The sequence below is a fragment of the Guillardia theta genome (genome assembly GCF_000315625.1).
Source record: "Guillardia theta CCMP2712 unplaced genomic scaffold GUITHscaffold_85, whole genome shotgun sequence".
In the NCBI taxonomy this organism is placed as follows: domain Eukaryota; class Cryptophyceae; order Pyrenomonadales; family Geminigeraceae; genus Guillardia; species Guillardia theta.
In genome coordinates, this window is record NW_005434589.1 from 161,368 (window position 1) to 175,268 (window position 13,901).

The 13,901-nt window shown below is 57.7% G+C and overlaps 1 protein-coding gene across 1 annotated transcript in view; it reads right to left on the reverse strand.

The window, feature by feature from the left end:
• Positions 1-374: 374 nt before the first annotated feature.
• Positions 375-13,901, reverse strand: part of GUITHDRAFT_115505 (hypothetical protein) — a gene marked incomplete at both ends in the record, with an annotated part of 33,437 nt that continues 19,910 nt past the window's right edge. Inside the window, 3 exons of the mRNA XM_005825286.1 lie at positions 375-3,040; positions 3,092-4,724; positions 4,773-13,872. Coding sequence (XP_005825343.1) covers positions 375-3,040; positions 3,092-4,724; positions 4,773-13,872 — 13,399 coding nt within the window. The remainder of the gene's footprint in view (positions 3,041-3,091; positions 4,725-4,772; positions 13,873-13,901) is intronic.

Below are 13,901 nucleotides of genomic sequence, written 5' to 3' on the forward strand. Positions count from 1 at the left end.
GGGAGGGAGGGAAGCAGGGAGGGAAGCAGGGAGGGAAGCAGGGAGGGAGGGGGCAGGGGAAGCAGGGAAGGAGCGTGTGTGCGAACTGCACAGTGGGATCTGATAGAGCATTCAACATGTTTATTCCTTCACTTGTCTTAGCTTCTCGCTCTTTCTTCATCTTCACTGGTAGGCTGGGCAGCTGTCGGCAAACATGGCGATCACGCACAGTCGGCCGTCCCCGTGCACCTGAGAGAAGTTGGCGACTAGCGGGGACGAGGAGATCCTCACGATCCTCCGCGCGTTCATCGCCACCGCCTGATGCAGGCTGCCTCCCATCATCCGCACATACGACACCAGCTCCTCCTCTGTCCTCAGGCTTCCCACCGCCAGCCTTACCCCACCTGCAGCACGTTGGCCTGCACCAGCCGCCGCTCCGTCCTCCTCAAGCACCCGACGCCTTCCCCGCACTCCCACACCGACCCGCGTCCTCCCCACGCCTGCGCAGCCACCTGGGCTGCTCCTCGCACGGAGAGGAGGTCCGGGTTGATGGCGAAGAGAGCCTGCCAGTTGGTCCCGTAGAGCCGCGCGACGTCCTGCAGCGTCTCCCCATCCATGACCCAGTGCTCGCAGAAGAGGACGCGGACGACGAGCCTGCGCTCGTCTCTCGTCACTCCGTCGACCTTGAGCTCCAGCACCAGCGTCTCCTTCCCTTCCACCATCGGCACCCACGTCACGTTGACCTCGGAGGAGTTGCCAGGGCCCGGGAGCATGGGAGACTTGCCCAAGGGCTCGAAGGAGGGGGGCGAGGAGAGCAGGGAGGGCACGAGCTCGACGGAGGACCCCTGCGTCAGAGCGAAGCGAAGGAGGAGGGAGAGCTTCTCCCCTGCCTTGACCACAAGCACGTCCCCCCACTCGGGCGTGGGCGAGAGAAAGTGATTGACAGGCGGCCGATGCCCCACGGCGACGGTTGAGAGGGCTGGGCAGACGCACACAGCCTTCTCCTTGCCCGCGATGACTGCGCCCGCATCGTCGTAGAGCTGGAGGATCGCATCCAACCTGCATCCTTCTGCCCAGCTGTCGCTCACAGCGTCCCATACCACACAAACCACCCCGCTCCTGCTGGGATCCTGCTGGAGCTGGCTTGGGACGGAGAAGACAAGGTCGACCGTCACCCCCAAGGCGTTGACGCGATCGGCGAGGGAGGCGTCGGGCCAGGAGGAGACGGCGAGGCTGACGGCGCGGGAGAGGAGGAGAAAGTCTCCGGTGTAGGAGGGCCTGGACTCCAAGAGGCTGACGGCGACCGATCGGCCTGCCGCTATCTGAAGGACGGGGTCCGAGACAGCAGCGGGAGCGAGGGAGAGGGTCACCGGTTGGTCGGGCATGGAAAGATCCAGCGGGCCTGCTAGAAGCGCGTCCACACTGACAACCTGCTGCTGCATGGCGACCCGCGAGAGGAGGAGGCGATCGAAGCCTGAGGTGAGGGCGAACTGCATGGCGAAGGAGGCGATGAAGTCCGCAGCCAACATCTCGTTGGTCCACCACTTGCGCGCGAGGGAGGAGGCGCTAGAGGGGTCGAGGCTGAGCGAGGAGACGCTGACGGCGATGTGATTCGCCAAGACCAGCAGCTGCTTCAGCTGCGTCACGCTCATCTCCTGCACGCCCAGCTGTTTCATCGTGTACAAGAGCGACTCGAAGGACTGGACGCAAAGTGTAACGTCGCTGGGGTCGAGCTGGACTGGAGGCTGAGTCAGCAGCGTCAGGACTTGAAGGGTGTGTAGGATCGAGTCTTGCGAGGGCTGCTGGGCCTGATAGAGTTGCTGCATGACGGGGAAGAGGAGGGAAAAGAGCTCCTGGCGCAGCGTCAAGTTTTGACTGCCCAAGTTCGACTGCACAGCCAAAACTCCAGCCCACAACATGTCGGATCTCCCGGTCTCTTCAACTCTCGCCTTGAGTGCGAGCAAGTTCTCGTGGCCGATGGATCGCGATGGGACTTGAAAGGAGGGCAGGACGACTCGAGTTGTCGCCCCTGCCTCATCCACCACGTTGACGGTCACGTTGAGCATCCCGCTGGGAAGAATGATTTCCTGCTCGCTCCTCTTCACTCCCAGGGAGAAGTACCGCCCGCTCGTCACTTCCAGCTCGTACGAGTAGCTCAGCCCTGCCGCCAGTCCTCCCTCGAACCCTTCGCATCGCAGAGCAGCGTTGAACGGCAGACTCTCTGCCTGGAGGAGGACAAGCCGACAAGACCCGCCAGGAGGCTGGGGGACGACCTTGAGCTTGCACCAGCTAGCGGGATGAGCGTGAGGTTGGGATACGGCGATGACGCTGCTTCCTTCCACCTTGCCCAGCTCGACCCCAGCAACCGCCAGCGCTGCGCCCTGACGCTCGAGTGAGTTCGTGGAGGGGTAGGGGAAGGTGTCATTGAACGTCCAGGAAATCAGCTGGAGGGCAGCTGGGAACGAGCTGGAGGCGTTGGCGAGGAGGTCGATGCCGCCCTGTACCTCCTCGAAGCAATCGACCTCGCTGAACTTCTGGAAGATTCGGATGGTCGACAAAGTCACGGCGCTGCCTCCCACCACGAGGTCTGAAGTCGCTACGGCGAACTCCATGGACGACGAGACGATGACGCGGAAGGAGTAGACCTTGCCTGCCTCCAAAGTCGCTGCATCGACACTCATGCTAACGCCATCGGTCAGCATGAGCATGCTCCCGTCCGAGAGCCTGCAAGGATCTGCACCAGTCAAGCACTGCCAGCTGTACCCGAGAGCTCCGGCCGAGTTGGAGTGCAAGACAACCGCCTCCAAGACGACTTGTTCAGTCGGCGAGACCATCCGGTTGCCGCCCTGCAACTTCACCAACATGGGCTCCAGTCTCGTGGGAGCATGCGCGTCGATCTCGATGACCGCAGAGGGGTCAATCTTGGGTGTCAACCTCACTCTGACTCCGTTGGTCGCGCTAGTTCGCAGCCGGTAGGCTGTCTCTCCGCTGATCAGCAAGGGCGTCTGATCGCTCAGCTCGTACCACTCGTACTGCATGGTGGCGTTGGGCGCCGACATGCCTGACACATCCAACGTCAGCCACAGACAAGCACGCGGGCCGCAAGTCTTACCTAGCGATACCTCCAGGCACGCCGAATGTCTCGAGTCTGCGATGAGCTCCAGCGGTTGACTAGACGGCTGATACCCGATGACCTGCAGGTAGGCGGCGGGGATGGCAAATCGCTTGCGATGCAGGCGATGCTGGAACGAGAGGACTTGACCGCCGAGCAGAGTGACGCGACACATGACGACGAAGTCGTTGACGTCGAGAGGAAACGCCTCTGGTCCCACTCGGATCTTGAGAGAGGTCTGCTCCACCAGCACTCCTGCAACCTCCTGCAACCCAGTGGTGAAGAGCCTCCACTCGACCGCGAGCGGCCTTCTCATGCTCTCCAAGTCTATCGCCAGTTCCACGTCATCGCACGGCCCGAACATCGAGGGGCCGTAGAGGTGACCCAACTTGCTGGGTCTCGAGGTCACAAAGTCATCGATGACTGTGAACCCGAGGTGAACTGGCAGGTCGCGCGCGTGCTGGTTGGTCGGGGAGACGGCGGCGTCAAGCATACCAATGTAACCTTGTTTGAGAGTCGTTCCCGAACCCAACGCGACGACGAGCTCGACGTCGGAGCTGAAGTAGCAAGAAGCGTCGTAGCCGAAGGCTGTCACTGTATCGCCTGAGAACAAGCGGCTGCAGCCAAACATCGTCTTGTCCCCGACGTTGGCCGTTCCCATCACCACCGAGCCGATCCCTTGGAGGTCAATGGGCTGGTTCATGGTGACTAGCAGCATCCTCCCGTCGGGAGTCAGGCGGGCTCGACGGACTTGGAGGCTGTGGATGTAGGTGTACTCGAAGCTGAGCGAGTTCTCAACCTCCTGACGGAAAGACACTGAGACCTCAACCACCTCCCGTCCCTCCAGCTGCGGCGCCGAGGGAGGAGCGACCAGCACGAAGCTTGTCATCCCGCTGTCTGTGGTGATGTTGCCGATCACTGCCGGCTCCTTCCCTGCGAACACAACTTGCACATCGCTCACTTCCCGCGGTGCGACAAGTCCGAGCACGCTCACTAGCACCTTGTTGCCTCCCACAGCCGAGCCCTCTCCCCCGATCACCTGCACGACCCTCTGTCGAGGCGAGTCAACGCGCATCCTGGTCGCTGCCATGAAGTTGCCCCGTCGTACGACTAGGTCATACTGTCCGAACGTGATCGGAGGCAGGAGGAAGGTAACCTCAGAAGCAAACTCGTCGTCGTAACTCACACTGTGCAGCTTGCCGAAGTACGGGCCGACGGTCAGCTCGAAGTTGCTCAGCACGTCCGAGTTCGCTGAAGTGCCACCGAAGTTGGCAAGGACCAACTTGAGCATGTTCTCAGCTCCTTCATTGAGCGTGGCAGGAGTGACTGATTCAACCCTCGCCGTGTCCCACACCTTCTCCACCGCCGCGGTCAGCACAACACCAGGGAAGATGCTGCGCTGAGCTAGAGGGACGACAGAGAGGGGGAGACTGGCGGCACCAGAAGAGGCAAGAGGAAGGAGAGCAGCGACAGCTGTCTCCGTCTCGTCAGTTGAGATCAGCCTGTAGCTGTTGACGCCTCCTAAGCTGACGCCCAAACTCTGGAAGGAAGAAACCATCGGGAAGTTAAGCAGCAAGACTTCAACTTGGCTGCCTCCGTGAGCTGAGGCCGTGGAGGGAGTGAGGAGCCTCATCTGGACACATCAAGTCAGTCAAGTCAAAGCCATCGCGCTCACAGTTACCTCAGGGGCTGCGATGTAGGTGAAGCTCGCACTCGCCACAGTCCCCAGCAACAAGTTGCGGACTTGCAGGGTCACTCGACCAGGAAGTTTCGCTGCTGGCACTGTGATATTGACAACCAGGTCGAAGCCAGACTGGACGAAAGAACCTGCGACGATCGTCGCCTCCTGCCCTCCAACGTTCACCTTGATGTGATCGGAGTTGGCAGCGAAGAAGTTCAAGATCGTAAGCTCGACATTGCAACCTCCAGTCACGCTGCACTCCGGTTGACGCACGGCAACAGCAGGAGTGTAGAACTGGTGCTGGTAGCTGGCAAAGTGCTCGGTGTTGTAGCTCTGGAAGATCAGAACAGTCGTGCTCATCGGCATCCATACTGACGGAGTCACGAACTCGATCACGGTTCGTAGAGGAGCTTCTCCAGCCCCCCTCTGCTCGTCACTCCACGAGATGTTCTTGACGGTCCCACTGAACGGCCCGAAGGCGATCTGAACCTGATTCAAGAAGTCCTCGCCCGCCTCCGCTGCTGTCACCAGCTGCGGGAATCTCTGCAGAGCGATCTCGACCACGTCCCCTCCAGCTATCGACGAGCTCGTCGTGCTGATCGATTCGATGTGGGTCAGGTTAGTCTGCGTGTAGCTCCAGTCAATGGCGCCATCAAGCACCTGCAACAGGGTGAAACGAGCAGGGCCAGGGGAGGCCCGAGCAGGAATGGTGAAAGTCATGGAGCAGATTCGGTTGTATGAGACTCCGTTGCAGACGACGTTCTGCGCTGGGGTCGAGAGGTAATCACTGCTGTTGACCGCACCGCTCAAGTTGGTCAAGGCCAACACGAACTGAGAAGAGCTGGAGCTTCGGATGCGAACAAACACCTGAGACGTGCGATTGAGAGGCCCGATAGCGGGGTAGTAGGAGAGAAGCTTCGAGTCCATAGCGTCCACCTTGAGGGTGACATTGAGGGTGAGAGCCTGGCTCGATCGAGCTAGTGCCAGAGACAACTTGTCACCGCTAGCGGGACACGCCAGAGATTCGAAGGAGAGGACAGTTGAGGTCCAGTCAGAGACGACAACGCTCCCTGCCGTTGATACTCCCGCGGCACTGACCAACCTGACCGTCTCTTGTTGCAGGATGGGAGACCACCCTTGGTAGGAGACCGTCAGGTTGAAAGTTCCACCAATGACGCAACTCTGAGGAGAGAAAGAAGCGATGGCAGGGCTGACGGCCACAGGTCGATACAGGAAGTCAAACTGAACGTCGGAGATTTGGGGGCTTAGGAACTTCACAAGCGCCCGGCAGAGCCCCTCCGTCGCTCGTTCTGGGTTGACCACGACAACCGACAGGCTCTGCTCTACAGGGTCTGCCATCATCTCCACCACCCTTGCGGCCCTAGAGCCGAAAACAACCAAGACATCATGGAGCGGCAGAGTGACGTTGGAGATGCGGAGCTCGATCAGCGTTCCTCCCGTTAACGGGCCTTCACTGACGCTCACCCTGTTGAGGACAGGAGCTTGCTTTGCACGGAGATCAAAACATCTTGCGGCATCGCAGGACTGAGGTGCAAGAACCTGTGAAGACATGTCACCACAAACAGCGGGCGACATGCGAAAACTCACCGGAGCCAACAAGACATTCTGAGCGCAGAACCAGGTGTAGTCGCAAGTTTGCTGCAGAGAGTAGAGGAAAGTAACATACGGTTGGTTGGTGTCGGTGCTTGAGATTCGGATGGGAAGCGGTCCCATCGTCATCATGGGAGGGACGTAGAAGGCAACTGTAGTGACGGAGGAGGCGTGGATAACCTCCTGCACTTGGGCGTTGGCGCCTCCAGCACCCACATAGATCGACTTCATGTCGTTGACTTGGAAGCCTCCGACCTGCGCTATCACGAGCGAGCCGTCCAGGGGCCCGCTCATCCGGTTGAGGTCCAGGAGGGTCGGAGTGCTGAGGTCGTAGAAGGAGACGTCGACCTCGACGTCACGACTGGCCGCGCGGATGGTGATCTTGGAGCTCGACGACGTGGCGGAGTAAACCTGCATCACCACTCGAACAACGGCACTCACGTTGTAGATCTGAGTCCTGACTAACTCGAAGGACTCGATGCTGGCCCTGACATCAGACTTGACGTAGAGGGCAGGAGAGACCGGGCCAGAGATATCCTTGTAGTTCTGATCGAAGGACATGCTGGGGAAGAGAGGGTAGTCCTGAATGATCACCTCCAACTTCGATGGCAGACCCAGAGGCAGCGAGCGAGGCCAGACGTTGAGGACCTGAGGAACGTTCCCTTTGCCTAAGGCAACCTTGAAGCCGACGGAGAAGTCACGATTGAGAGTTGACAGCACGACTCCGTTGATCTCACTGAGACTGTCGAGTTGAGTTCCGATGGGTTTGATCGCAAGCACCAGCCAAGAGTGATCAGCAGACACAATGTCAAACTCTTGATCCTGCAACCAACGAGATTCAATGGCGACCTGAAGCTCAAGTTTGCTCTTCACCGCCGGCATGCCAGTCAATGAGAGCTGGAACTCAACCCTGCCATCTGCGAAGAAAACTTGCTGACCCGACGCGTGCAGACGAGGGTCGTTGTACTGATAACTGAAAGAGATCGAGGAGCCAGACACAATGTCGGTGATCTCCACCATCGCTTGACAGGCCTGCTCGCAACTGGTGGGAGGAACGACGAAGGAGAACTCGGTCTCGAACTGACTGGAGGACCTCAAGTTGAACACAGCCGCTGGTTTGCCTCCAACAGAAACGAAAACTTGCGACATCGACGTCAGGGGGAAGTTCTTGGCCAGGACCCTGACGGGGTTTCCGCCGAGGGCAGGGCCAGAGGAAGGCTGGGCGAGGACAAGCTGCGCCCCCCCGACCACTGCGAGGCGGAACGAGGAGACCTGCTGGTTGATGGCGCCCTTGAACAGGTAAACGCTCCCAGCCCATGAGCCCTTGGGCAGAGGCTGCTGCAAGGAGCAGACCAGCAGGGCCGAGTCAACGTGAGACACGATAAGATCCAGAGGAGTGCAGGAGACGCCGCTGACGTCGACGTCAAAGTCCGACAGTGTCGCGTTAAGAGGAACTTGTTGGAGCTCGAGATTGAGCGTCTTCTGCTCGTCAGCCTGCACTTGCGGGGGATCAACTTTTACCAGCTGGAACGACTTGGTGACCATGATGTTCACATAACCCGCAGCAAGGAGGCTGGGGCTAGCGGAGCCTTGGCAGATGCCATAGAAGCTCACAGCTTGCTGGCCAGTCGGCATGGGAGGAACAAGAACAGTTAGAGTGATGGAGTTGGCCGTCTTGTCAAGAGTCCGTTGGACGTCACTGACCTCCGCAACTCTCTGCCCAACAAATGCTGTGAAGTCACAACCAGAGAAGCTGGGGTCGAGGAGGGCAAACGTAGCCTGCAGGTACCAGTTCCCGGCTGATGGCCCGGTGCTGGGGTTGAGCTCGGCTTCACTGACAGTGTACGAGTCCATGACTGTGAGCATGGAGCTGAACTCTCGGCCTGTGCTCGTGACCGTGATAGCGGCAGGTCCCTTCATGAGGACAGGGGCGACTAAGCGAATCAGAGTCTCTGCCTTGGACACCATCACTGACTGGAACTGCACAAGCGAGTTGTCGAGAGAAACAGCCAAGACCGTAGAGGGGTCCACACCCTCCAGCAGGACGGAGACGATATCTCCTCCAAGGTTAGAGATGTTCTGAGGGAAGACAGCAAGCAGCCTCGGAACCGGGGAGTAGAACTCTACATCCGCTTGCACTTGACAGCGCTGGGGGAATCCGTTGATGCTGATCTGAAGGGACACATTAGCGGCGACTTGAGACCAATATTTGGGTGAATCAAATTGCACGATGGAACGAGAGTCTATCTGCTCGAACTTGGCAACGGGGATGGAGACAGGACCCAGTCGGACGACGAAGTCTAGACTGCTGCTGATCGACTGAGTCGTGTGGAGCTCTACGGTAACTTTAGTGCCTCCGTCCATGGAGATGGAGGATGGGGAGACCCGGGTGATGGCAGCGCACTGAGGATCGAAGATCTCAATGGAGAAGCTGAGAGTCTGGTTGATCATGATCTGCAGCTCAACAGTTCCTGACCGAGACGCGATGGAAACGTCAGGGAGGACGAGTTGCATTGCCATGGAATTGGCTCCAGCTATCAAAGATCCAGGGGAGATGGGCACTTGGAAGGTCTGGCTGTTAACCAGGACCTGGGCAACGATTCCAGTAGCAGATTGGGAGCCGATCACGTTGTCAATCTCTACCTGAAGCTTGCCACCTGTGCTCGCGATCACGCTGGGGGTGACCTGACGAATCATTGGGGAGTGAACTGGATCATCGATGTTGATGGGCAGCACCAGATCTATCAGCTGATTGAGGGAACTGCGAAGGACGAGGACCGCCTGTCTCGCAGCCCCCGTGTCGAACACACTCGTGACAATCGTCGTTGCCGTGCTGTCCTGAGTCAAAGCTGACACGCCGACAGCTTGTCCATCGACCAAGACCTCAAGGCGGTCCAGCGACATGGCTGGTGCGTTGCTGACCTTGAGCGAGAGGGCAACCATCTCATCCTTGAACAGCTGGGAGGGGCTCGTGACCTGCACGACGGGCTTCACGCTGGCAGGGAAGTGAGTGAGGAAGCTGGTGGTGAGACTGCCAGCGATCCAGAGGCTGAGGTTCTTGTAGCCAGACAAGCCCAAGGCAGAGGGGCTGCGAACGAGGAAGTCGCAGTGTGAGGGTGTCCAGGAGACTCGAAGGATTGGAAGTCGCTTGCTCGACTCGAAACGGATCTCAACAACCTCGTTGGAGAGAATCTGCCGGAGATTCTCTACCCTGACCACCATCTCGCCCTCGACAGGGGGTGTAACCTTGACCTGCGTCATGCGAACGGCTCCCTGAGCAGCCTTGAGCTGGTTTGGCACGTAGAAGAAACATGAGTCAGAGTCCGAACGGAGCAGAGCGACTCCTCCCTTGGCGGAGGTCGGGTACCTCAAGCTCACTGCTGTGAAACCATCCGTTTGGTTGACACGATCCACCACAGCCTGATGCCCGCAGTCCGAGCTCGCTAACCCTCCGCAAGTGGCATCGTTGAAGCAGGAGAGGGCGCAGGTTGTACAGACATCGTCTGCTGCACACCATCCCTGGTTGAGTCCTCCTACCGCGTACGACGCGCATTTGCCGAACATGCCGCTGAAGTTGGGAGTGTCAGAGCACGAGTCAAGCGAAATGCCGAAAGTGACTTGCAGGTTCGAAGTCGATGAAAGGCTCTTGGGGATGGGGTTAGAGCACTTCGAGCACGAGGGGAAACTGAGTTGGAGGTAGAAGTTGGAGCCAGGAACAGCAACCGCAGGCGCGAGAGTGACGTCACATTTCTTTCCTGGCAGCATCACAAAGGCCTCGTCGTTCCTGAGAGTGACCCCCCCAGCGAGCGCCATCGAGACTCCGTAGACTCCGTGGGCAACGACGTCAGGCATCGATGCGAAGATCGAGATGACGTCCAGTCGGAAACGAATTGCATGCACCCCTACCATCACCAGCTGAGCTTCCTTGCCACTGAACACGAAATTCTGAGAGCGGTTGTTCGAAATGTTCATCTGAACGATCGCCACCATCGGAATGGTTTTGTATGTTGTGCTCAGTTCGAAGAAGAGAACATCCTGACTGTCTTGATACAAAACAGCAGGGCCACCGGAGGATGGGAGGGAATGGTTGAGGGTTTCAGCTTCAGGAGAGAAAGGAAGAAAGGAAGAAATCTTCAAGGGGTCCGTGAGAACATCGATGTACCCGCTTGCAACCACAGAGCCACCCTGCCCGATGACATTGAGGGCCTTTGACTGCGAGGTCACTGCTGACATGGCAGGTACTCGACAGTTGATCGACGTCCTTGCCGTGATCGACTGATTGAGAGTACAATCGAGAAGCTCGTTGTCCAAGGAAACCTGCAGGGCAGCTCGACTGTTACTTGCCAGCACGAGGGTCACGTTTGTTGACTCGTGCACGTAGACCATTGTGGGTCGGACACTCAGCAAGCTGTATCCCGTGCTGGGAGCGACGGAGAGCGCGCAGGAGAGGTTCAAGGATGGCAAGTTTACTTGAATCTGCAGGACAGACGAGGAGCAGACGACGGGGAGTTTGAACTGCATGAAGTGCACTCTACCCTGAGGGGTGTCAGCAGTCTCTGGAGACAACAAGAAGGGACTGAACGACGATGAGCTGCCATCGATGATCGTAACTTGAATGTTTGTGAGTCCTTGCAGACCTGAGACTCCGAGAGTCACGTTATCGCCACATTCAGCGCCCTGCCACTTCTGCGAAGTTTGGTTGTACGTGATGCCATTTCCAAGTACAGATCGGATCTGAGGAGGCTCGCAAGTATCCCTGGGCATCAAGAACTTCACCTTGCTCTGACCGTTGTGAAACAATTCAGCAATTCCCTGCCCTCCCAGTTGCGTCTGCCTGTTAGGCAGTTGGAGGCTGAGGATAGAAATAATCGGTTTTCCGTTCACAGCGTTTGAGCTCTGACGTGTAACGGAATTGATCGTTGCGTCTGCGCCATCCAAGGAGAGTCGAAACTTGCTGACGTCACTGTCAAGCTCAAAGGCAAAGTGTCGGAGGATGATTTTCATGGCACTGCCACTCGAGCATGGAATCGACGTAGGTACTGTGTCCACCACCACGGGCGTCAAGTGGTCGGAGATATTGACGATGCTGGTGGGTTGGCTGTAGCCGTTGTCAGCCATCGCGACAACACGGAAGTAGTACATGACTCCACTTGTAAGCCCAAGCTTGGAGTATCGGAAGGTGGGAGTCGTCTTATCAATCATTGGCGTGTACTCGACGATCGGAGCTTGGAAGTCAGAAGTCAAGGAGGTTTGAACCTCAAAGCTCAGCTGATTGTTTGCGATGCTGCTGGAGTCGATCGCCCATGACAAGTTGACAGCGAGGCCACTGGACGAGCCCGACCACAAGAGCGCCTGGAGGTTGTGAGGAGCAACAGCGTTCCCCATGAACTGCGAAAGCAGAGGGTCTGATGCTGGGCCGATGCCAGCCAGGTTCTTGGCGACGACTCGGAACTCGTACAGGCTGTTGGGCTGCAACGAGCTGGTCGACAACCTATAGCTTTCTCGCAGGGGCACCACGTCATAGTCCGTGTCGTTGACCCTAACGATGTAGGAGGCGAGAGGGTAAGAATTGTCGCCCGTGCCCGTATTCACCGGCCACTTCCATGAGAACACATAGTATCCCTGCTGTAGCACGAAACTGAAGTCAAGCGGGCTTGACGGCAAATCTGCTGCGCGGCAGGTTCTATACCCAGAGAAGGCACCAGCACCAACAAGGTTGTAAGCTTTCACACGGAAGAAGTACACTCGTCCTGCTTGAAAAGCCAACGAGATGTTCTCGCTCATGATCTTGAACTCCCGAGAAGCCAATGGCATGTCAAAGTCGACGATCGCCTCGGCAAAGGGATCAAAATTCCTTTGTGCAGAAACTTGGATGGCGTACTGGGTGAGCTGAAACGGCACATTGGCGCCGATTCCTGCATCGACCGGGCGCGTCCAGTGGAGGGAGATAGCGAGAGGTCCTGACACAACAGCGCTCGTGATGCGAGGAGCCGAAGGGATTCCGACGCAGATCCGAGAGGTGGTGGTAGACCATGCTCCCCTACCGGCGGCGCTAACGGCAGCAGCTCGGATGTAGTAGATGGTGCCTGGTACAAGTCCAGAGCCCTCGGACGAGAGGTAAGGAGACGAGAACTCCTTGAGACCAGGGCCTGCGAAGTCAGGAGTTGGGCAGAACTGAAGGTCATACGACAAAATCTCAAGCGATGTATCCCCGTAGCCTGTGTCTAAGGGAAGGAGCAGGACGACCAGGATGGCGTTGGGGTTGACGTTGCTCGTCCTGTTGATGAAAGGAGCGGACGGGGGAGCCGCAGCCTTCCTGTTGAGAGTGTTGGAGTGCAGACTTGACCCGACGACGTTCTCAGCGAACGCACGGAAGGAATAGTTGACAGCCTTCTTCAGCCCGGGGACCAGCACCCAGCTCTGAGAGGGATACTGCTTGACGTAATCATAACCGTCAAAAATCACCAGGGGCGCGAAGTTGTCATTGATGGATGCCTGGACCAAGAACCACGAGAGCGACACGTTGGGGCAGGTCGTGGCGCTGCCGACCCCGATGTCACTAGGTGCCGTCCAGGAGACGTTGACAGACAGCGAGCCAGACACGAGAGCTAAATCAAGCTGTGGAGGCTCGGGAAGGTCGATGGCGCAGAACGTGACATAGGTCACGTCCGAGTAACCAGCCTTGTTCATACAGCGAGCGTAGAGGTAATAGAACTTTCCTTTCACCAGCTCTTTCTGATCGAAGGTAGTGTTCATCGGATCTTGGTAATTGAAAGTAAAGTTTTGCACAAAGCTTGCATTTGAGAAGCTTCCATCAGGGTAGAATTGTATCGGAATAGTAGACAGGAAGAACTGAATGTCGACATCAGTGAAACCTGCTGGAGTCTCTGTCAAACCGAAGCCAATATCCGTCGGAAACTCCCAAGAGACGCAGACTGACATCGGACCACGCAGGTTGGTTGCCTCAAACTTCACAACAGGCCCTGGTTTCTTGAGCATGTATATGTCCGCCTTGGACTCGATGCTCAGCCCCAGGAGGTTTCCAGCTCGGATGTAGACGCAGTATTGGTCGCCAGTCACGAAGTTCCTGTCTGTCACAGTGCGGCTGAAGGTGTTGTAGTCGACGACCGCCTGGTAGGCAGGGACTGAGGCACTACTCACAGAGTTGCAGTTGGAGTGATAGAGCACGACATAGTAGTTGTCAATTATCCTCTTCTTCGGGTCCGCTTGTCTATCCGCCGGCCTGATCTCACCGTCTGTGACCGGAGCAGTCCAGGAGATCTGAAGGGTCTTGGCATTGACGTTGATCACAGTCACGCTGGCGGGATTTGACGGCAGCTCGATGCCTCGAACGTCAACAGGCTGAGACGTTTGACCGAGTCCGTAGTAGTTGTAAGATTGGATGGAGACGATGCTGGAGTCCCCAAATGTGTCATATAAGGGACCTGCACTCGACCACTGCAAGATGATGTCAGTGCTCATGTTACACCTGCAAACAGAGTCAAATGTAGACAGCAC